The sequence below is a fragment of the Bufo gargarizans genome, chromosome 1 (genome assembly GCF_014858855.1).
Source record: "Bufo gargarizans isolate SCDJY-AF-19 chromosome 1, ASM1485885v1, whole genome shotgun sequence".
Lineage (NCBI taxonomy): Eukaryota > Metazoa > Chordata > Amphibia > Anura > Bufonidae > Bufo > Bufo gargarizans.
In genome coordinates, this window is record NC_058080.1 from 719,752,406 (window position 1) to 719,776,123 (window position 23,718).

A 23,718-nucleotide genomic window follows, 5' to 3' on the forward strand; every position below is an offset into this window, starting at 1 on the left:
ATTTTGCTAACAAAACTCTACATCCAGAATAGTATTAAAATTAGAGAAATATGACCCAAAGCACCAAAGAGCAGCACATTAACTGGATGAGATATTTATACTGGTTCAAAGCTGCACTGGAAAAGTGACAGCTCCGTCTGACTATGGTTACAGCCATGTCTTCCGTTGATGCGATTATCCATATACTTTCCCCTGTATCTCTAGTCCTGGTATATATCTATACGTCCGTTCTATATTCTTTCTGAAGCATTCAGAAATAGCCTCGGCAGCACATACCTGTACTACCGTTACACTGCCAATATTCATCTATCATGGAAAGCAGACTGGCAGGGGTTAAATATCCTTCTCGTCTAGGAGATATCACATATATAAAAAAAAAACAAAAAAAAAATACATCGATACAGTCACAGAGTATCAAAAACTCTTAGATATTTACATCTGCTTTACAGGAATACTGCTTAGTCGCGGGGTGTGACGGTATTAACATACAACTAAATATTGCCACAAATTTTTGTTTTCCTGTCTTTCGGTCCTTTTTTTAAAGTGACACCCTAAGAACTTGTAGCCTGGATCACCGAAAGTTCACCATGGTCAGCCTGGAGTGGTGATCCTGTCACTTCTCGGTAGAGGTCATTCTTTTAGACTTGATAAAAGCCATCCCGTGAGTCCTCATGTGGGTGTTTAATGCAGCTTCGGTTTCAAAGGTCTTAGAGCAGACTTTACACGTCTTGTCTGACGACACGTTATCTGCTGCCTCGTTCCCAATGCTTGGTTTGTTCTCCTGTTGACTGTCCTCTCCTGAACCATTCTGCTTGGAGGGTGCTTGAGGTTCCTTGAGCTTATGAACGATGAAGAGGTGTCTCGAAAGGGAGACGTGGGAGGTGTAGCACAGGCCGCATTCTTGGCACTGGTAAGAGGAGCCGTCAGACTTGTGTTGGGGGATGTGTTCATGGAACTGGAGTAGGTTTTCAGTGGTGAAGCCACAGACTGCACACTTGTGGACCTTGAAGACATTGATCTTGAGTTTCTTCAGGGGTTGAGTAATGGTGCCTCTTGAGGATCGGAACTCCAAAACTGGTTCTTCCAACTTCCGTTTTGGGGTAGGCTCCTAGTGAAAGGAACAACCAATATAAGCTTAAAATGTTTCCCATTAAATATGGTGAGAATATATTCAGCAGTGCTGTAGACAGATTATAATCACTCACACTCAGCAAAAGGAGGTGAGGAAAGAAAGGAAAGGCAAGACAGGTAAAGGAAGTGAGGGAAAGGAAAGCAAGAAGGGCGAGAAAAGGAGGAATGAAAAGAAAAAGGAGTACAGGGAAAAAAGGAAAGGAAGGGAGAAAAATGAAGAAAGGAGTGAAGGAAAAGGGAGTTTAAAAAGGTAGTGACGGAAAAAGGAAGAAAGGAAAATAAAGGAGTGACTGAAAATATATCAAAGGACGAAAGGGAAAAGAATCAAAAAAAGATGTTAAGAAAAATATATGGAAGGAAGGGAAAAAAGGAACAACTGGACATACATCAAAGGAAAGAAGGAAATGGAAGGAAAGAACAGAAAGGAGCAAAGGAACATAAGTGGAAGGAGGAAATGGAAAAATGGAAAGAAAAGAAAGGTGTGAAGGAAAATAAATGGAAAGAAGGTAAAAGGGAGAGAAAGAAAAGGAAGGAAGTATGGGGGAGAAAGGAGGAAGAAAGGAATGGAAAAAAAGTTAAAAGGGAATGAAGGAAGAAAGGAAGGAAGGACTGAAGGAAAAGGAAAAATGTATGTAAAAGATAGGAGTGAGGTAAAATAAAAGGAAGGGAAAAAAGGGAAAGAAGAAGGAAGGTGCAAGTGTTACATATTGGATTTCGCATGTACCATGCATATATTAATAAGGTTACCTCCACTTTTCTAGGTGTCTAAGGCTTTGTTCACATGTGAGTCACAGATTCTGTTAAAAATGCCAGACTAAATAATACAACATGCTGCACTATTTTGTTCAGTAATATAATGGACACCATGTTAGAAACCTGATAGATCCCATTATAGTCCATGGAATCCGTCAGGCTTGGTGGGTGTCCATCATGCCACAGACCCATCTTTGGCCTGCACCCTGTTTCTCAGTTTCTAACAGAAGAATGTAATGCTTTTGATGTAGCTGTGAACAGAAGACTTCTACAGGTGCTGCGTATCCCCTGCTGATCCAGCGTCTGTGCAGATCATTGCTGTGCGATATCAAGTATGCTTTTGTAAATCCTACCTGTGGGTCTTCTTCGACTTCCGACATCTCCTCAGTCTTTATTTCTCCTCCAACTTTCCCTTCAGGTTCTTGCATTCCATGCATGAGCTGGATATGTTTTTCTAGCATTAGGCGTTTAGTGAAAACCCGCTTGGAATCTGGACAGTGCCTATGTGGAGAAACATGCACTTAGGTCACCCAACAATAAAGACAGGTCCGTTTATACGTAGGACTGTGCTTTTTCATCATTTTAATGTTAATGATAGCTATTGACTCTAATTGGAGTTGTACAAGTCTGCAGTGAGCTCCCTCTAGTGGTGGCTGCAAGCAGCAAGAACTGTGAGTAGGAATATCGAACTAACTTATCTGCGCTTATATAGAGAGGAGGCAACAAATACAACTAATATAGCTAACTCCAGCATAACTGTTAAGTTTGATATTGATCACTAACATCTGAATGGACATGTTATGATAACCAACATGGGGCAACACATGGGAATGATCCCCAATGCATATTAAGTGATCTTCATATTCCTAAACTTACTGGAGATTAAATAATATAATCTGAAAATAATAGGTAACATCAGCTGATATCATTGTGATAACATTCTAATGCGAGAGATACCACTCAGTGTTGCATAAAGAGACATTTTAAGACATATTATATACCCACTTGAATATGGATTTATGCTGCGCAGAATACACCTTGGATACTGTGTAAATTGGATGGACTTTCTGGAATCTATTGCATTATTGTCGTTTCTATTTATACTTGTAGACTTTTTATTGTTGTGCTCTATCGACTTTTATTGATTTTTAGCTTAAGTTTTTCCCGTGGATTCTTTTATGTTGTTATTTATATGAATTATTATGTACTCCGCTTAAATAAATTGATTCTCGGAGTGATTCTGAAATTGGAGTGCCGATCCTCAATTTTATTTACAAGAATTGTATCATGTAGCTCTATGATCAGGTGAGGGACAGCAGGAGATTTCTATATTATATATATATATATATATATATATATATATATATATATATATATATATGTGCAGGTGCATTGATATACATGAGAGTTTCTGTATTTATGCATTAAGCCACAGCTGATGGGAGTAGTGTTCCATACAAATTCTGTAAGGGGCCCGATGATTACTTGTTATGCCCCTGTCACATGCAGTCAACCTATTAAGGCAGATTTTCCATGTGGCTTAAATACTGTACAGAGAGATATCACATATACAAGTAATATCCTAAAAGGCTTATTTCATCTCCATGTGGTCACCACAATAAGATGAGTCACTTGGAAGCCAGTGGCACGATACTCACGGGCAGGTGTAAACTTTGCGGATGCCCTTGTGTTTGATGCGGTTGTGTCGACACAGACTGTGAGATGAACTGAAGGACTTGTCACACTGCCGACACGGGTGTTTCTTCATGTGCTGTGCAAGAGAAAGACAGCAAAAGAGACTGGTCAGAACCGTAAAAGCAGAAGCCAAAAAGATGCCACAAGAGGGGGCCATCGGTGACCGTCACCCTATCGGAGCAGTGGTCTACTTTACCACTTTGCAAACCAAGCAAATGCTTGGGCCCCAGAGGTTAGTGCATACCATCTTTAAGTATGGTTCAGCTGTACAGGGGCCCGCGGGCACTTCCTAGCTGTTATGCAGTAGCAAAAGTGCCCAGACTAGTCCGAAAATGGGGCTTAGAGGCATTGTGGAGCTTTAGTGGTGTTATAGCGACCCCCAGACAAAACTGTTCTTGGAACCCCAGAAGTGCCAAATCTGCCCTTCTATGGAGTGCATTTGTGGCATACAGTGGCAGGAGCCATATGGCGGCATCTGTGGCAGACAATGTATGTGGACATTGGTGAGACACACTGGATCAGGACATCTGTAGTAGGCACTATATGCAGGCATTTGTGGCAGGCACTAAATGAGGTCATCTGAGGCACGGTAACACTTTACATTGACTATTTTTGAATTTTGGAGGGTATCTATATGCTCTAGAGCAGGAGACATCAACCTCCGGCACTCCAGCTGTTGTGAACCTACAACTCCCAGCATGCACACTTGCTTGGCTGTTCTTAGAACCCCTGCAAGTGTGAATAGAGCATGCTGGGAGTTATAGGTTCACAAGTGCTGAAGTGTTGGAGGTTGTTGACTCCTGTTTTAGTGTATAGTTTCCATACTCTGTGTCGATTAGACAAGTTCATTTGATGTCATTGGAAGACGTGGGGACAGTTTTTCCATTGGGGCGCTGAAGCTTCCCTGAACCTGAATATATCTACATCGAATGAAGACACATATTAAAGCTGAAAGAAGAGAATGTGGAAATTTTACACACATGGTTCCACTTTTCTTCACTTAATGGCTTCTGTCCTCAGCTGAACTGTCTGATTTTTTTTCTACCTAAGCCCTGTTTCCATGTTTAAGCCCTGGTAGGGGGTTCTGCAATGGAGAATTGGCAACTTTAGATGATACATGATGCATCTCATTAATTCCGTTCCTGTCTGGCCTGGTAAGATGTAGGTCAGACTCTACCGTCTTCCCACAGGCTCCTTTATAGCCTATAAACCAACCGCCCCCCTCTGAGTATCACGCTGCTTTCCTGTGTTCAGGACTAGAAACAGAATCATGGCTGTACTTTCCTTGCAAGCTGCGAGCCTCCGATTGAAGTTACCCTGTACAACCGGAGACTTAGAAGACGCAATTGGAGACTCTGCTTTGTAGCTCGACAACGGGCTCATCTCTCCCCTCTCTCGCTTACCCGCCGCCGGTTAGATCTACATTGACTTTCTCTCAGCTTTTAGAGAGGGAATAAAGTATTTCATAAAAGATTAAGAAGCACTTTAGCGATGCAGCTGTTCAATCCCGCGTGAAAGCTCGAAACTCGCGGGGCAACATGTAAATCCTTTTTTTTTTTTTCAAGGCAAATTTATTTCTGCTTGTTTGCTCATTAACACCACCAATTCCAAATCAAATACAGCCAACCTTTCCGAAAAAAGTAACATTTTTAAATGAAATTCCTTTTAACTATAACATTTAATTTAATTTGTTTTAACTTTAACATTTACTTTTGGAAAATCTATTGGATTAAATCAAGGACTTGCAAAAAAAAAAAAATAGCAATTCCTTAAAGGGGTCGTTGAGCTTTTTGGACTTTATTATTATTTTTTTTAACTGTCAACCCCAAAATCATAGTTACCTGCTCCATTCTGGCTCCTTGGCTCGCTTCACTGGTCTTCTAGTTTCCATCTTGTAAACTTCCTGCACGGATTGGGTCACGTGCACCGATGCAGCCAATAACTGGCCTCAGTGTCCCCAAGCTGCTTCTCAGTGCTAGGACACATGCTGTCTGGGGACACTTCACCAGTAAGCCCAGTCATTGGCTGCAGCAGCACATGTGACCCCCATCCGCGCAGGAAGTTTACAGAACAGGGACCAGAAGACCACTGAAGGGAACCAGGGAGCTAATGGAGCGGTAGGGAGCAGGTGAGTGTGCAATTTTTGCAAACGAATACTATAGACTGGGGTTTATAAAAAAAAAAATCCAAACAGCTGGACGACCTCTCTAAGTGGGTAATCCCATCTTAAAAAGTAATGCTAGATTGCCAGGATATGCCATCACTTTTCGACTGACAGAGTGCCGTCGATGAAGAAAGAGGAGGGAGAGCGCTCCATAATGCAGGAGGTGCGGAGTTGGTGCAGAGCGGCTTACGGTACATCAACAGGTTGTGCAGAAGGCACACCACTTTGAAGAGCAGAAGGAAGATGATAATCCCATGGGCTTGCTGCGCGTCCAGTCACAAGTGCGGGCTGACTTGAAACTTGAGTAACGGAGAAGAACAAAAAGAGAGAAAAAGTTCAGTGTGCTTCTCGTGGTAGGAAGGTCTGTGGGACAAGATAGAGTGTATAGAAGTTCTTTTATTAGGACGTCAGATAACGCATTTCGGAGCCGAACAGGCTCCTTTAGATCACATCCAAAATCTTGGATGTGACCTGAAGAAGGAGCATGTTCGGCTCCGAAACGCGTTCTGACATCCTAATAAAAGAACTTCTATACACTATCTTGTCCCATGGACCTTCCTACCATGAGAAGCACGCAGACATTTTTCTCTCTTTATTTCTTCTCTGTTTTTTGAGAGTGCTGTCGATGTCAGTCCCATATAAGTGAATGGATCGGTGGCCTGACATGCACACTACCGCTCTATTCAGAAAGGGGATTCGGAGACCGTTCAATTCTTAAGAATGATCCAACAGTTATCACCCATCCGGTGGAGCAGCACAGTCACAGAGTCACCCAGGTTTGATAGAAATGCATAGCCCCAGCGTTCTCCTCTCTGTCGTTGTTTGCAGCAGCACTGATTTAACAGAAGGGTCCCCTGTATTTAACTTCATGTGTCCTAATAGGGAATACATAGAAAAGTTTGTTCTACAAGGAGACGATTTTGGTGATAGGGACCCAGTTATCACATATTCTTACACAAAGCAGAATACTATGCACTGTGACATCTGAGGACATTACAGAAGTTAAGGAGAGTCTTTTATTCTCCATAAAAGATTAAGGAGTCGGGAATGCACAGAAAGAACACTATAGGGGGGGGGGGGGGTGTAGTCTGTCATATTCAGGAATACGGCTTTGACAGGTTGCTCTGTATTCTTCTTCATCTAGGGCACAGACTGGTGAGGGGGGCACAGATCAAAGCTATACAATACAATTAATCATTATAATCTACTAAAGAGAAGCATTAAAGGGGAACTCTTCCCTCCCATATGTCATGACAGGTTAGGAAATGATTGAGGGCCAGAAGCAGGGACAATCCATACTGTCCACTGTATTCTGTTCTGCATCTCCAGTCCACTGGTACTGTCCGGAGATTTCCTTCATGCCATCCCTCGCTCTCCTCGTCACTCCTGAAATGACGTCAAGTTACAGGGCGCGATGACATTAGACTAGACCCACTGCTAACAGGATCCCCAAATACATACCCCAGACCAGCCATTTATACAGACACCACTGGTAATAGACCTCCTGTATGCAGACCCCAGACCAGAACCAACTTTTCACAGACACCCTGTATAAAGATCCCAGTCCAGACCCCTATATATAAACCCCTGACCAGTTATTTCTACAGACATTCGACCAGATGCCACTGGTAATAGATCCCCTGTATACAGACCTCAGATCAGAACCCCCCATTACATACCCCAGACCAGACCCCCTGTAAACAGACCTCAGACAAGAACCCCTTATTATATTACCCAGGCCAGATTACACAGTTAACAGACCCCTGTATACAGACCCCAGATCAGAACCAACTGTTACATTACCCAGGCAAGACGGCACTGTTAACAGACCCCTGTATACATTGTGTTAGGACCGATATTACGTCCAACACACATACCTATAATGGCCAAGTCCTAAATAAGGACACATATAAGCTGCCAAATAGGGACACACATAAGCTTTCCCAGAGACCCCTGAGAAAGCTGTTGATATGGAGATACGCGTAGGGCGTTATACCTTTACACCATGCCTGCCTATTTCTACATTTGATGAGTATTTACACTATTTTGATGTCATATTTATTCCATATCATGATTTTGTACTCTTTTGGCGGCTTATATGTGTCCCTATTTAGGACTTGGTGATTATAGGTATGTGTGTTGGACATATTGTTGGTCCTAACACAATGTTGTAATTGTATACAATGTTTTTAATTTTTGCTTTGTGTTTCTAAATGAATTTTAGATTTTAATATCAAGATGTGCAGCCTTTGTATGCGGTTTTGCTTTTTCTCACTTTATATAGTTCTATATTAATACCGCGCCTTGCACTCTGAGGCTTCCATTTGGTGTGCCCCCTGACAATATCTTTTGCCTTATAGACTCCTGTATACAGACTCCAGGCCAGACAGCACTGTTAACAGACCCCCTGTATACAGACCCCAGATCAGCCATTTATGCAGACTTTAGACCATAGCCAATCCACACTGTCAGCAGACCCCCTGTACACTGACCCCAGACGAGAACCAACTGTTAACAGACTCCCTGTATATAGACCATAGGCCAGCGATTTATACACAGTTTAAACCAGACCCCACTGTTAACCGACCTCAGACCAGACCCTCTCCCATTTACAGTACCAAACTAGACTCCAAAACTTTGCCTTTGCAACGTTCAGACTAGATGTTCAGCTTCTCAGCTTTGCCCGTTTCTGTACTTCACTCAAGTGAGGCGAGACAATAGCAAGTAATTGTGCACCCAGGAGTGGAGGGAAGCGCAGGAAAAGGAAGAGGCGAGTATGTGGGGCACCTTGGAAATGTGTTGGCTCTTCCTGAGAGTGCAGGATATATCCTTTTATCCTGAGGAGATTTGTACAGCAATGAGGAGAGCCTGGAGAGTGGCCGGAATATCCCTGGAGGGATCAGGGGTCCTCAACTTCCAGTTGTGTAACTACAACTCCCATAGACATGTCTATAGGCACTACTATATCACATACATCTCCAGTGCTCAGGATATGTGGGCATTACATCAGCAGCTCATGCTGTTAACTGGTGAGGACGATCTTACCTTCCCATGCTCCTTCCTCATGTGTAATATATAGACGTCTCTCTGGTTGAATAGCTGCTCACACTCCCAGCAGGTCCAGCCTGGGTTTCCACTCTTCTTGACCAACTGGTTTGTCTTCTTCTCTGTGATGACGGCTTTTTTTTCAGGTTTCTCGGTTCCATTGACAGGCTTGGTTTCTTCCTTGCTGGCGCTTTTGGAGTTCTGGGTGGTAGGCTTGGTGCTCAGAGGTAAATTGGAAACGAGTTTTGGGGGACCCTCTATGCTCTTCAATGTCCCATGCATGGACTACAAGGAGAATGAAACCAGGTTTAGAAGTTCAGGAGTGAAGCAAACAAGCTATTGATTCATATAACAGTGGGAATCCTCCACTTATGGGCAGGCTGGTGGCTAGAAATGCACTGGTGACATCCCCGTCGAAAAGACCATGTAGGGAGTGTATCCTCAACAACCAGACTGTCATACAAACCTGGACTTGAACTGTGCCGACAGCAAAGGAAAGGAACAAAACTTTGGAAGTAGTCAAGTCATGCCCTTTTCCATTTACGGCTGCTTTATTAATTCGATTTTTCTAAATTTGGATGTAGCGTAAAGAGTTTTTCCACCATAGACATTTATGGCATACCTACATGTGTCTGAACAGTTTTCATTGTAATTATTTTAATTCAGGTTTTCGTCAGACTTCCTAATTAATCATTATTTCACCCCAACATTTGCTAAGCAGCCGATGTGTTTGGACCAGACCACAGAAATGTCAACCGTGGGCTGCAGGTGACAGACAGACCTTGTCAAAAGCAGAGAGATCTATCAATGTAATTCATAGTCACTGAACGTGGTGGTATTGATACATATATATCAGAACTTTCTTATCATAAACAGAATGCCAGACGTGCAGAAAGAACTGACACAGGCCAAGCAGTAAAAGATCCTAGGAAAGCAAATCTTATTATGCCATTTGGGATTAGTAGAAAGTTGAGAGACAGTGTTCTGTATGGGCAGCCTAATGGCTGACATCTTTGCGTCAGCATCTGAAATTAATATGTAGTTCTTTGGCCTTTTTCATACCTTGATGTGATCCATCATAAGCTGCTTCTGTGCATACAGGAGGGAGCAGTCCGGACACTTAAATACGGACACTTTCTGGTGCTCGAGATGCTGGTCAAAGTGACGATAGAGCAGCGGCTGCATCGTGAATACGGTGTCACACATGGAACATTTGTAAATAATTCTGGAAAAAAACAGAAAGAACTTTCTAAATCAGTACAGACATCCTCTACAGCTAGCAATTCTCAAGTCAGGCCTTTCTCTATCCCTCACTGCCTTATTAATCAGATTTTTGCCATATTGGGAATATGTGGGTCGGTAAAAGGTCTGAGGAATTGAGGCTGGATGTCATGCAGCTGTTATGGGGCCCATTTAAGATTGCAGAAAAATTAAGGTTTGAGAAAAAGGTCAAAGCTTATTAGCAATACTCAAGCAAAACTCATTGTTTTATTAATCAGATTTTTGCCATACTGGGAATACATGGGTCAGTAAAAGGTCTGAGGAATGGAGGCTGGATGTCATGCAGCTGTTATGGGGCCCAGTATAGATTGCAGAAAAATGAAGGTTTGAGAAAAAGCCTATTAGCAATACTCAAGCCAGGTCTTTCTCGATCCTTCGCTGCCCTATTAAATCAGATTTTTGCCATATTGGGAATATATGGGTCAGTAAAAGGTCTGAGGAATGGAGGCTGGATGTCATGCAGCTGTTATGGGGCCCAGTATAGAGTGCAGAAAAATAAAGGTTTGAGAAAAAAGTTAAAGCTTATTAGCAATACTCAAGCTAGGTCTCTCTCTATTCCTCATCATTTATTAATCAGATTTTTGCCATACTGGGAATACATGGGTCAGTAAAAAGTCTGAGGAATGGAGGCTGGATGTCATGCAGCTGTTATGGGGCCTAGTATAGAGTGCAGAAAAATCAAGGTTTGAGAAAAAGCCAAAGCCTATTAGCAATACTTAAGTTAGTTCTTTCTCTATCTGACTGCCCTATTAATCAGATTTTTGCAAATTGTTAAAATAAGCCATCAATATTTAATCTGAGGTCTGATTACAGCACACCCATTCCCCCAATCAGATAAACGAAGTAGCTTTGTTGCTCCAGCTCAATTCAACTGATCAACAGAGGTGCTGTAGTTTGGACCCCCCCTTCCCTCAATTAAATATTAAAAGTCCCTTGTTACAAGTTATGTCCTATCCGCAAGACAGGGCATAACTATTAGATCGGTGCAGGTTCAGCCTCTGGAACCCTCGCTGATCATGAGAATGGAGACCCCCTCGGGGCCCCCTAAAATGAATGGAGGCTGAGCATCCATACTGCTGCTCCATTCATTTCTACTGGATTTTCAGAGACAGACAGCTATTTCCGGAACTCCTATGGAGATGAATGGAGCAGCAATGCGCATCCCTGACCTGCTGCTCCATTCGTTCAGGGGTCCCCAATGGGTACAGGGTCTCCATTCTTGTAACCAGTGGTAGGACCCCTGCCGATCTAATAGTTATTCCTTTATCCTGTGAATAAGGGATAACTTGTCACGACTGTATTGAATGTATCCCTTTACAACCTCTTTAAACTAGAAGACCCCTTTAAAAATAGTTTGCCTAGTAAAGCTGCAAAGTTCCTCCATTTCCCGGTGAACTCAAGCGCGACTGAGGTTGTAAAAATATTGTAATTACAGCGAAACGCCGAATCGATACCTATTTTACATGCCTGTTAAAAGCAGAACAGTGTTTTCACCTCTTACGGTAAGCAATATGCTTTTTCTTATTAAATTGACTTGTGTTCCTTCCCATTTTCTTAAAAGTTTTGCATTTTTTATAAAGGAGAGAGAAATAATTAATGACGGGTGAGGCCTCCCCCACAGCCCCTCATATAACCTGGCTTTAGGAACACAATGATCAAGCGGCGGGAAAGTCTACAAAGTCCTCCCGACCCTGATGTCTGCAGCCTGGGTAAATGCCACGGGGTATTCTAATTAGGTGGGGAAATCACTAAATTTCACCTTAAGAATACCAAAAACTCGCTGTCGCTCGGCGGTCGTGGCGGACAAATAATGAAACTTACAAAAAAACTTTTCCTATGATTTTAGCTGCTTGATATTTTCTGTGATCTGAATATCAAACTAAATGTAATGTTTTCACTAATGAGCCCCCCTAAGCTGGCTATACTCACGAGATACCAGACTATCTCCCCCGACAACCCCCATACACATGCACGCTCAGCTTGTCTGAGCATGCATGTGTTCCGATCGGCGAGAGTGAAGTAAGCTGTTGCACCGGAGGAGAAGTGGATCGGTTTGGCCAATACACATCTAATGCCTGATCCTTTTGTGCTCGGCGATATAAACCGCCATCAATAGGGTTGGCAGCAGCTTTTGTCCCTCAATCTGCCGAACTGAGCATGCATGTGTATGGGGGGAAATAGCGGTTGACTGAATGAGCATTAAGCCAATAACTATCTAGAACCTTAGAACTGGGATGTGTAGATGCTATAGTATAAAGAGCAGGGGGCAGTAGGGAAAACTGGGGGAACCGCACCTGTTTCCCATCATATAACCGTTCACTGGTTGACTCGACTTGTCAACGGAAATCAGCCCAGGGGTCACTGATCAATTTGGCTCATCTTCAGAAGCATGCTGCAGGCCACACACCTGCCATACTACCACAGAAGCCCCCTTCGTCGGCGACCCTCCAATTTGGCTCATACTGTACATGGGGGGGGGGGGGGGGTCCCGACTCATGGGCGTATAAAAATGTACCTGTGCAGGTGAACCCAAGTAACCAAAAGAATAAGTTGCATGCCAAATTCAGCTCTGCTACATCAATACCCATGAATACGTCAGAGAGAAAAAAAAAAGATAAAAGATGCACAATACATACTTGGGTTCTCCAATCTTCACCCCTGGGTGCTGGGTGTACGCGTGAGTGTGGGTGCTGGGGGCAGATTTAAATGCCATCGGACAGATAGGACATTTGTAGAACACTTCACAATGGGAGCCTTGAATGTGACACTTCAGAGCAGCGATTTCGGAATACACCACATTGCAATGAATGCACCTGAAAAGTAAAAAAAAAAAAAAAAAAAATGTATAAAATCTCTATGTATGCTTTTATTTTTTTTTTTTACTAAAAGGATTTTCTAAGACTTTTCTACTGATAACCTTTCATCTAGATATGTCATGTGATAGGCGGGGGTCCACCGATCAGATACTGATGATCTATCCAGAGTACAGGTAATCTAAACAAAATAAGGCCATCATAGAAGCACCCCCACCCCCATTATCTACAATGGAAAGATGATGTTCTCCCGCTACATTTTCTAGAAACAACGGTAGACTTACCGGAAGCCGATCCTGCGGGTGTAGTGCAGGCAGTTCTTGGTGATGTGATTCTGGAAATGTGCCGACCTACAGATGGCGCCACACTCGGGGCAGGTGAAGGGGGACTTGTGTTGATGGACGCGCTGATGACATGCAAAGCTGCACTGGTTCGGTAGCAGCATCATACAGACGCTACACGTCTTCTGCAAGACAAAACCCCAAGGAATCGCCATTATGGGGAATCCACCACCAGAAACCGACCTGTTACTCAGATTTTATTTCACATATATTTTGTGTTTTTATTTAAAAAAATCCTAAGGGGGTCATCACATGCTTCTATTCAGGACCGGTCAGTTCTCCGTCCTGACGTGTCTGTTTTAGAAAACACTTGCAATCTTCATGAAAGAACAATCCTGGAGCATCTTTTTCTTACACCTCGAAGCTGTGCCGTTCCTCCGTTTTTCTTCCTGAAAATTTATGAATAAACTGCAATGGGTGTTACCACTAGAGGGTGTGTCCTTGCATACTCAAACTGTCTAATCAGAGATGACAGTGTCAGGCCACGTAGGGAAACACCCCCTTGACAGGAGGCATCTAAAAACCTAGTTGGGTTGATTCAGAAGTTTGGGCATGCACCAGGGACAGGTGTAGTTCTGACCCCGTTCACAGTGGAACTTCAAGTGACGTCTCGTCAATAGCCCAGGCTGGAAACCTGGTAAAGGACGTGTCGTCTGTGGAAGCTGGATCTTCAGAAGAAAAGTCTAACATGTCTGGGAGTCCTGGACAGGGGTGCACCTACCCATTCTGCTGCCTGAGGCGAAAACTGAAACGGCGCCCTCCACCCATGCCAATTTCTTAACCTAACCCCTTTGCCACAATGAAAGCGCTCAATGCCCATGGCCCTTCTGTTTCCCCCCTCTTCCCCCTTCCTGGTGCTGCCTGAGGCGTTCGGATCGCCTCACCTGGCCTTATTGGTGGAGCACCCCTGGCCCTGGAGGTCAACCCACTCAAGTTCGGAAAGGTAGGTGTAAACCTTTTCCTACAGTTTGGTCCTGGATAACCCCTTTAATATTGTGGTTACAAGGGAAGAATTTACGCTACACCCTTATTACTTCCCTAGTTCTTGTCATCCGGCGTAATTGTTAAAATCATTGTAACGTGAAAAGTTCAGCATTTTTTAAAGATTGTTTACATGTCAATTCACTGCCATTTTTTAGATCTTTTTTGCTGTCATTGAATAGAAGCATTCTCATTTGCATCTTTCTAGAGGCCAAAATGCTGTCCTGATAATGTCTGATACAGGTGCACTGCCCATTACCAGTTGCAATTCAAATGAATGTAACTGTACTATCGCTTGTGGCCAGCAGGTGGTGCAATTCCCATTCATATCTATTTTAATATTGTAGGGCTGTAGCTTCCTCATAGCTATTGAATGTGTGTTACTGAATAATTTATTACTTTCCAGGATTATATAAACCCAGGGTCGGTTCTCTGATACTCTATATATTTGTTTGTGGAGATGCATTAATAATTTTATTACATGCTGCACCAACAAGGAAACAGGCGACTGCTATAGATTTAAAGGGGTTGTCTCATCACAGACGATGGGAACAAATCGCTAGGATATGCCCCCATTGTCTTATAGGTGTGGGTCCGCACCTATGTTGAGAACGGAGCCCTGAAAGTGGTGGAGAGCGTACTGCGCATGCGCTGCCGCCCCCCCCCCCCCCCCATCCCATTCATTTTCTATGGGGCTGCTGAAAATAGCCGAGCACTGGCTCAGCTATTTCCGTCGGGTCCATAGAAGTGAATGGGAGCAGGGGCCGGTCATGCGCTTCAATTCATTACTATGGGGAGAGCGCTTGGTGGTGGCCAGACCAGAGTCCTCCAGCCACCACCTTGCGGGGTTCCGTTCCCGATATAGGTGCGGGTCCCAGCCCTGCACCTATCAGACAATGGGGGCATATCCTAGCAATATGCCCCCGTTGTCTGAGATGAGACAACCCCTTTAAGTCGTTATCAGAGGGCAGGCATGCAGTTCTGTTCATTTAAAACGGGCATCCTCAAACTGCGGCCCTCCAGCTGTTGCAAAACTACAACTCCCAGCATGCCCGAACAGCCTACAGGTCTCAGCCTACAGCAGGGCATTTTGGGAGTTGTAGTTTTACAACAGCTGGAGGGCCGCAGTTTGGGTATGCCTGATTTAAAAAGTCCTCAGTATATCCTTCTGGGAAATACTTCTGGACAAAACTATGTCAGCCATGCTGACCTCAGACACAGAGGTCATGTGTCATATAATAATAATAATAATAATAATAATAATAATAATAATCTTCCTGATTAATAATCCAGTTTTTTTTTCTTCTGGAGTATAAAATACTTAACTTTCTAGTTATTGTTGACCAATGTGTATATAAGAGGATTATATGACACTAATATAGCCTGCCTCACATGATGCCCTCCCAAGTGCCTGCTTCAGATGATGCCCTCCTAAACGCCTACCTCACATAACGCCCTTCTAAGCATCTACTTCACATGATGCCCTCCCAAGCGCCTGCCTCAGATGTTGCCCTCCTAAGCGTCTACGTCACATGACGCCCTCCCAAGCGCCTGCCTCAGATGTTGCCCTCCTAAGCTTCTTCCTAAAATTATGTCCTCCTAAGCATCTGCCTAAGCTGTTGCTCTTCTACATGTCAACCTCAGATGATGCCTTCCCTGTCAAAGTGACAACTAAGCTCCTCCCCATAAAAAATGGCAGCTGAAAATAAAGCATCATCTGACGCACAAATACATTTCCTTTCTACAATGGTCAAACCGGCTCATCACTGGTGTCCTATGGGAAGCAATGTAAAATGAAATAACGACAGGAGTATACATTAGTATACATGGTACGTACTTGCCCACTTGAGTCCACCATTTGCTGAAAGTGCGTTGCTAGGGAAGTTTCATCTGGAAAAGCTTCATTGCATTCCAAACACTTCAGACTATGCCGGCCCAACTTGGATGAATCTTCATCTAAAGGCATAGCGGGCCTGACCTGGGCACTGATGGGAGCCGATATCACTGGGCTGGAAGCTCCAGCCGCCACCTTTGCTACTGTATGTGCCACCACTGCAGCAGGGCTTTGTCGAGGAGCTGGCGTCATTGAAGTGGAAACACTATTCTGGGGTGAGGAGATCATCTGATCGACTGGGACCGGCTTTAGGATAAGGTGTGAACACTGCATGACCACTCCTTTTTCTTTATGTCCACGTGCATGTGAAAGAAGACTGCATTTATTATAAAAAACTAAAGTTTTTTTGCAATGGTTGCAGGTGACTTCGATGCGTACACTCCGACGATCATAATGTAGTAGAAGGCTCTTTTCCAAGGCAAAAGCATCTCCACATTCTAAACACTTATATCCACGTGTCGGCAGGCTAATTCCCGCATTGGTTGGTGGACTGAGATTGGGAACATATACAGGAACCGGGTTAATACTGCTCAATACTTTATTAAAGGCTTCCACCACAGAACTTTGCGAGGAAGCCACCACTTGGACTCTGGAAACCTTTCTGGTTGGTGTCACCACTGTGGTGGGCACAAGTGTTTGCTTGATTTGCTGCTGAGGCTTAGTCAACACTTGGCGAAGTTCTGTAGTAGATTGGGAACCTTGAGGCAAAAGGTTGAGGTTGGCAAAATGTACCGTCTTTGGCACAAATTTGGCATTGGCAAGACTCGAAGCTGGAACCACCACCGTCTGCTGTTGAATGGCATTGGCGGCCTTAATTATAGCATTGCTTGCACTTTGGACCGATGCAGCAGAGATGACTGTTGCTTTTACTGTAGTATTGTTACTAAATTTCAAGTTTATTACTTGAGAGCCTGACGTTTTTACCGCAGATACCGGCAGAAAGGCTGTGGCCACGGGTTTAATTGTGACCTGTTTTGAAGGAGCATCTATAGAAGAAGCAGGGTTGGTGGCAGGACTTGTTTGCACGGACGCTCTTGATGGAGAAGAAAGCACAGCGGCAGCAGACGTAGGGGATGACAAAACTGGTGAAGCTACCATTGAAGGTGACCGATCAGAAGGCTGTTTGGTCCCTTCTGGTTCAAAGTCTGGCAACACCCTAGTAACAGTCCTCTTGATTTCACCAGATGATGTCTTAATGGTCTTTATTCTTACTTTAGGGATAGCTGGAGTTGACCCACCAGAGGATGGTGAATCTTTGCTACTGTTCTCACTGGAGACACTCCTCGGGCTATCGTTTGGTTTCACAGGGGTCTTCTTTGCACCATCAATGAGGCTTTGGACAGTCAACTGAGCATCAGGACACTTGACATTTGACGATGGACTATCGCTCATTTCTTTTGGCACCCGAGACGATTCTTCAGCATTGAACTGCATATCCTTTGGATCATAGGTTGTCTTCTTAGCGCTGAGGGCAGCAATCGCAGCAATGCATGAAGAAAGTTTTGCAGAAGACTTTAACTTCAACTGTGATAGGCTTTCCCCATTGACTTCCCCTTTCTCAGATTGCACTTTTCCATCCAGCACCCTCTGGACACAGTCTTTCAGTTTTTCATCCTTTTTCACTTTCATGTCATAGGCATTTAGAGCCGCCGTCTCAAAGTCTTTTTGGCATTCTTTGCTTTTTCTACCGTTGCTGGGAATGGCATTTACAGATTTAATCAAGTGTTCCACCATCTTATCTCGCTCATAAGGGTGCTGAGAAACAGACGCGCTTAAAATGTTAGAGCTAAAATCCGTGGTTAGGTCAATACGATCGGGGGGGTCGTCGACTTCAATTTTTTCATCGTCATCAAATTCTTCAGCGCTGGAAATAGGACTAAACTGGTTGAAAACTGAGTCTTTTTGAACATGTCCAGACACCATTGCTTTTTCTTTGAGGGATTTCAGGCCTTCCTTGTTGAAACGTTCAATATTTGAGATAGTAATAAAGCCATTGTGCAGGCCATTACCTGTGGAGTGATGAGAGTCCTTCTCGGAAGCTTCTGAAGATTCAATGGTCCTTACGTTCTTAACTATAACACTTACGCCAACGTCAGAAGAGGATGCGATGTGAGCTTCGTCATCTCCTTGGGCACTTTGCTTAATATGATTAGTGTGCTCGTCATGTCCAGACTCAATAGCTGCTTTCGGATCTACCATGTCAGGAATGTCAAAGGCTGCAAGAAGGTCATCAAAGTCCGGAGTCTTCATATCTCCCATGATCACACGTTTGTGTTCATTCAATCCTGTCATACAAAATGAAGAGGAAGTCAATGAAAACAATTAACTGGGCAGAGTCCCAGCCTCTGGTTGTAATAAAATGACCATTTATATTTGCTGAAAGCAAGAGGAATACTGGAAAGGTCTTTTTACACATAATCAAAACCATCATTGATCTTAAAGACGTATTCCTATCTGGTTCCTATCTCATATAGTGATGGACTATAACTGGGATACAACATTTCTTCGTGACTGTAGGAGTCTGATCTCCAAGATCCCAACCCATACCACGATCTTGTTATTGATGGTCATCAATATCAGATGGGCACCCCTCCAAATCAGCTGTGTGAAGAGGCTGTGGAGCTCCAGTGAGTGCTGCAGACCCTTCCTAGGCCTGTGATGTCACATTCATCATTAACATTCCCTATGTACAAGTTCAGTCCCATTCAAGTGAATGGGCTGAGCTGCAATACCAAGCACATCCAATGAACGGCGCTGTGCTTAGTAAGCTCTGAGGAGGCCGCGCCTACTCAAACAGCTGAAAGGCAGTGGTGTCGGACCCCACTGATTAGATATTGATGACCTGTCCTGAGGATAGGTTATCAATATTAAAACACCCCGAAAACCCCTTTAACTATGCAAATAACGTCAAGACATTTTCCAAAGTATAACACTGAAGGTTTATCTCTAAGATAAGCCATTAATGCATGATCAATTGGGCTTCCTTCCCCCCACCGATCAGCAGAGACTAGGTCTGAAATGATTACTCGATTAAAATCGGGTAATTCGACACAAAAAAATCCTTGATGCAAATATTTTGTATCGAGGATTCGTTTGCGTCATGTGACCATGGAGCGGGAGTGAAGCGCTTGCTATTACTCACCACTCCGTGGTCATCAGCCGGCCCTCACCGCACTGTACTGTATCCTAACACATCGTCAGGTCATAGTGCACGTAAGCGCGCACTATGACCTGACACTGTGTGACATCAGGACGGAGAAGACGATGAGGAGCTGTGGAGCTGCGCCTCTGCAGGAAAGGTAAGTACTGGCGCTGGGGACATGGCTAGGAGGGGGGAGAAGGTGGCTGGTGGACAAGCTGGTGGCACTGAGGGGGGCAAGCTGGTGGCACTAGGTGGCACGGTGGAAGGGCGCTGATGAGTTTTTATAAAGAAAAACGTTCTTTTAATTAGTTTTTTGTTATTAGAGTACTTGATTAATCGTTGGATTAAATCGATAGAATACTCGATTACAAAAATAGTTGATAGCTGCAGCCCTATACGAGACAAGGCAACTCCACCCTATTCACTTGATTGCTGCCTGCATTACCAAACCCAGCTTCTCTGACATGGTAGGCCCCGTGTTGTGTACTGCAGTGCTATACAATTACACATCACAATTCTGGCAGCCAGCAGGCTGCCACTGGAGGGAGCTTAGGGGCTTCCTGGAAAATATTCACAGTTGAAGTGTTATCTCCACCATGCTTTACTCTGCTTGTTTAGTTTGGCTGACAAAAGCAAGGGAAGTCAGCACATGAAGAACCGTCTGCTTATTTAACCATTTAGCTGGGCAACAATATAATAGAGATGTGTCAGGTTTTTTTTGGTCCTTTTTTGGACTTGCCTTTCAGGAGTCTGGAAAAGCCAGCAGGGGACTGTATTATATAACAGCCATACCGCCTTTCATCCAGCTTTCCGAGAGAGATATGCAACCAGCATAGTAGAATATTTTGTATTTTCTCATGTTTAAGGTGGAATTGATTTGGAATACGCAGACACTCACGGCAAGGTAGAGCCCCATCCCCCACCCCTCCTGCACAGGAAGGAGGCCAGACAGTCTGCCAGGATCCGCTCTACTTCTCCGAAATACCAAACTGATTACACATCTGTATCCCCTCCCCCAGGGTAGTGCAAGAGCATTCTTGTGCAGATGCAGAGTGAAGACTTTTGATTTTTGATTTTTTGATTTTTGCATAAAGTGTTTACTATGTGATATTTCCTCCTGCGTCTGAAGGCACTTTCCTGTGCTGGTTACTGGGTGACTGTGAATATGGCAGCCAGTAGGAATTATCATCACTCAGCTTTCCCAGACTCCTGAATGGCAAATCTGGAATCAATGCCCCTAAGTATATCACTACATAAATAATTGCTCTTTTTAGGGATCTGGAAAAACAAGATGGCGCTCCTGTAAAAAACAATACTGGAGGTCATTGGTGCTATAACCCAGCTTTCCCAGACTCCTGAATAGGATATGTGCACAGAAATAAAATGACTCTGGAAAAGCTAGGTGACACTCCTGTAAGAGCTATGATGGAGGCATTTAAAGGGGTATTCCAGCATCACCTCAACAATCCTCCAGCAAGTCGCCACTGCCCTCCACTTCCTGTGGACGTCATGACAAGGCTGGAGATGGCTGGGAATGCTGCTCAGCCAATTACTGGCTGGGGCGGGTCATCACTGGAGACAGTGATTGGCTGAGCAGCATAACCAGCCATCTGCTGCCGCGTCAGGACAGGTTCAGAAAGTGGAGTTTGGGACCTGGGTAAAAGCGATTGGTGGGTATAAGCTTTGTTATTAATTGACAAACTTTGTATCCATGGCCAGTGTTTTTTTTTTATTTGGCTGGAACACCCCTTTAACTTTAACCCAGCTTTTCTGTATGTAGCCAAGCATGAGCCAGTTGTGCTCTGGCAGGCCAGGCCATCCGTATAATACCCGGTCATCCATTCCCACTTCCTGCTCAGCTACAGACACTAGAAGAAGTGTCACATGGATTGACAGAGGATCAGACTACACAGGGTTTGTTTGTAGTCTGTAACCATAGAAACAGAGAGGTCTGGACAGGAGCTGTCAATATAAAACAGTAGATTTTTAAGCAAGGCTATTTGCAAAAGTTACCCATTGTTTTCTATCTGATGCACAGAAGCAATAAGACCATGATTTTAGAGATGAAAATACATATTATAAGGTTTAAAAGGGTTCTATACCTTTTTCTTACTGATGATGTAGCCTTTGCAGGGCCCGGGTGAGCATTAGGTCGCCACCTTGCTTCCCGTGATAGGGGCGCCATCATGGCTGCTATCAGCTTCATAGGCTTCAGACCACTAGGCCTGAAGCCTATGAGGGAGTACAGCAGCGCAAGAGGTCACTGCGGGGGAGCAGGGATGTCATGTGGACCACGTGCGCCAGGACATGGCAACACAGGCCACAGATTGGAGGAGGTCTGTGGCCTGCAGCGCAGATAGCAGCAGGGGAACAGAGTGAAGTAAGTGTTGTTGTTTTGGCATATTTGCACTAAAAGGTGAAGGAGACAGAAGAGCATTAGATACTGATACTAGGGGGGGGCATTATGTACTGGCACTAATAAGGGGCATTATATACTTGCACTAATGGGGCACTTTGAGGAGTATTATCACTATTGGGGGCACTATTACTAATCAGAACAGTCTGGGAGTATTAGGGGCCGCACACAACTGACCAAAGACTTTGCCTGTGATGGTCTGGACCAAGTGGAGAAGAAAAGGGAAGTGATGAACAACTAAAATCCATGGAGACATCACCTGTAAGTCACTGGATCTGCCCATGTTTTTACCTTTTTTTAGTAAGTAGGGTCACTCTGAATTGATTTGGGAGTGTTGGGCGATGCAATTTGCCTGCTCTGCCTAATGTGCCGAACTACCTCGTCCTGGCCCTGATCCTTTGGATAGGTCGTCAGCATCTAATCGGTGAGGGAGAAAAAGGTATAGAACCCATTTAATGCGACGGAAACATGACACGTAAAGAGCTCTGGCTACTTACTGGAGTTTACTTATTGCTGTCCTCCTGCACGCCTTGGTGGATTTAATGCATCCTGCCTGACGGACAGCATGGGCCTCTATCAGTGGGGTCCTGCAGCCTGCAGGATGGCCGGTGACCCGGTGCATCGCACACCCTTCATTTTGCACTGCAAACAAAAGAAAAATATTCTTTACCTGTAAGAATTACTTCAATGAGATGTTTGGTTTTACCACAAGCAAATATAAATTTTTCACTGTTAGATCAGTTCAACAGAAATTTCAATTGGAATCATTTAAAAAAAAGAATGCTCCTGTTATATTTTTTTATTTAATTTTTTATTAATTCAAACTTTTATTCAGATCAGGAGAAATGTACAAACTCCTTTTTTCAGAAAGGAAAACACTGATACAAAATATCATCAGATATCATCTTAGGCTAGTACTATATCTGAAGTCACAAATGAACTATGCACGTTATTAGTTTCCAATATAGATAACGTGGACCAACCTGGTGTCCTGATCCATTTTTATATCCCTCTTTTTATTTAGCAAAAAACACAAATATAACTCTCTCCCCCTTAAAACCCATTTCCCGCACTGTGAATTCCTGTCACCCCCTACCCCAGTCAAGCCAGTAGTCTGCCCAAGCGATTGGCCTGTTTTTTGAGGAACCCGTAAAGGGTTGTAATACTTCCTGAATCTCATACTCTGTGAGAGATGTTTCAATAAATGATCGCCATTTTTTTAGGAACTTAATCGTGGCCTTTTTCTTATTTCTTACAGTTTCCAACCTATTCATAAAAATCACTCTCTTCAGTGTCCCCATCATCTCCTCTATTATTGGAATTTGAAGTTGTAACCACTTTCTCAGAATGCACTTCTTTGCCCCCAATAGGGCAATGTGTGGGCTCTTAGGGTCGTTATAATACCCTGGGGTTCTGCCTCCTGGTTACGGGGTAAGTAATGAAAAATACATTGCTGATGGGTTTGCCCAAATCCCACCTTCCAGACCTTAGTGACATAATCACAGACCTGTGTTCAGTAAGGCTGTAGCTTGGGACATCCCCATAAACCATGAAGCAGATTTGCTCTTGGTTGCTCACAGTTGGAACATTGTCTCAAATAATGCGCTGGTGCGTTCCTATAGGATAAATCAAAAGCGTATGTAGCTTTATGAAGAATTCGGAACGGAGTCTCACGCCACTGTTCATTATTTATCGCTGTCCTTATCTTATCCATACCTTCTCTCATCTTAAGTGTCAGAGAAGAGTCTCCGAATTCCTTTTCCCAGGGTTTAAATACTGATCTCTCTAAACCCGCATATTGCATGTTGCAGATCTTCCTGTATAGTACCAATAGGGACTTGGCTTTTCCATCTTCACCTATTCAATTCTCAAAGTGGGCCAGATTATCCTTCTCCCCCAGTGATCTCACCTGAGAGTTACAAAAGGGAGGTAAGTTGTAGGTATTGCAGCCACTGGTTTAATAAAAGCTGATATTTATCTTGCAGTTCTTGCCATGAGCTTATCTTTTCCTTTGGTCCATTAAGGAAACTTATAATTAGAGATGAGCCGGTCCACCGAATTT

At 43.8% G+C, this 23,718-nt stretch overlaps 1 protein-coding gene across 1 annotated transcript; it reads right to left on the bottom strand.

Annotated features, from left to right (window-relative positions):
- Positions 1-533: 533 nt before the first annotated feature.
- On the bottom strand, positions 534-23,460 carry ZNF532 (zinc finger protein 532). The gene is made up of 9 exons (XM_044283450.1): positions 23,373-23,460; positions 16,042-18,383; positions 13,167-13,348; positions 12,706-12,882; positions 9,851-10,013; positions 8,789-9,073; positions 3,543-3,655; positions 2,238-2,385; positions 534-1,108 (listed from the first exon to the last, which is right to left on the bottom strand). Exons 1-9 carry the CDS (start codon positions 23,458-23,460, stop codon positions 614-616), a joined length of 3,993 nt encoding a protein of 1,330 aa, XP_044139385.1. The 3' UTR covers positions 534-613.
- Between the last annotated feature and the right edge of the window lie 258 nt (positions 23,461-23,718).

Bases quoted from the DNA above. Each gene is read 5' to 3' on its own strand.
- ZNF532 (XM_044283450.1), bottom strand. From the start codon at position 23,460: ATGCAATATGCGGGTTTAGAGAGATCAGTATTTAAACCCTGGGAAAAG. The intron at 12,883-13,166 runs GTAAGTCTACCG...TTTACTTTTCAG, and splicing joins ACCCGCAGGATCGGCTTCCG to GTGCATTCATTGCAATGTGG. The intron at 9,074-9,850 runs GTATGAAAAAGG...TTCTCCTTGTAG, and splicing joins TTATGATGGATCACATCAAG to TCCATGCATGGGACATTGAA.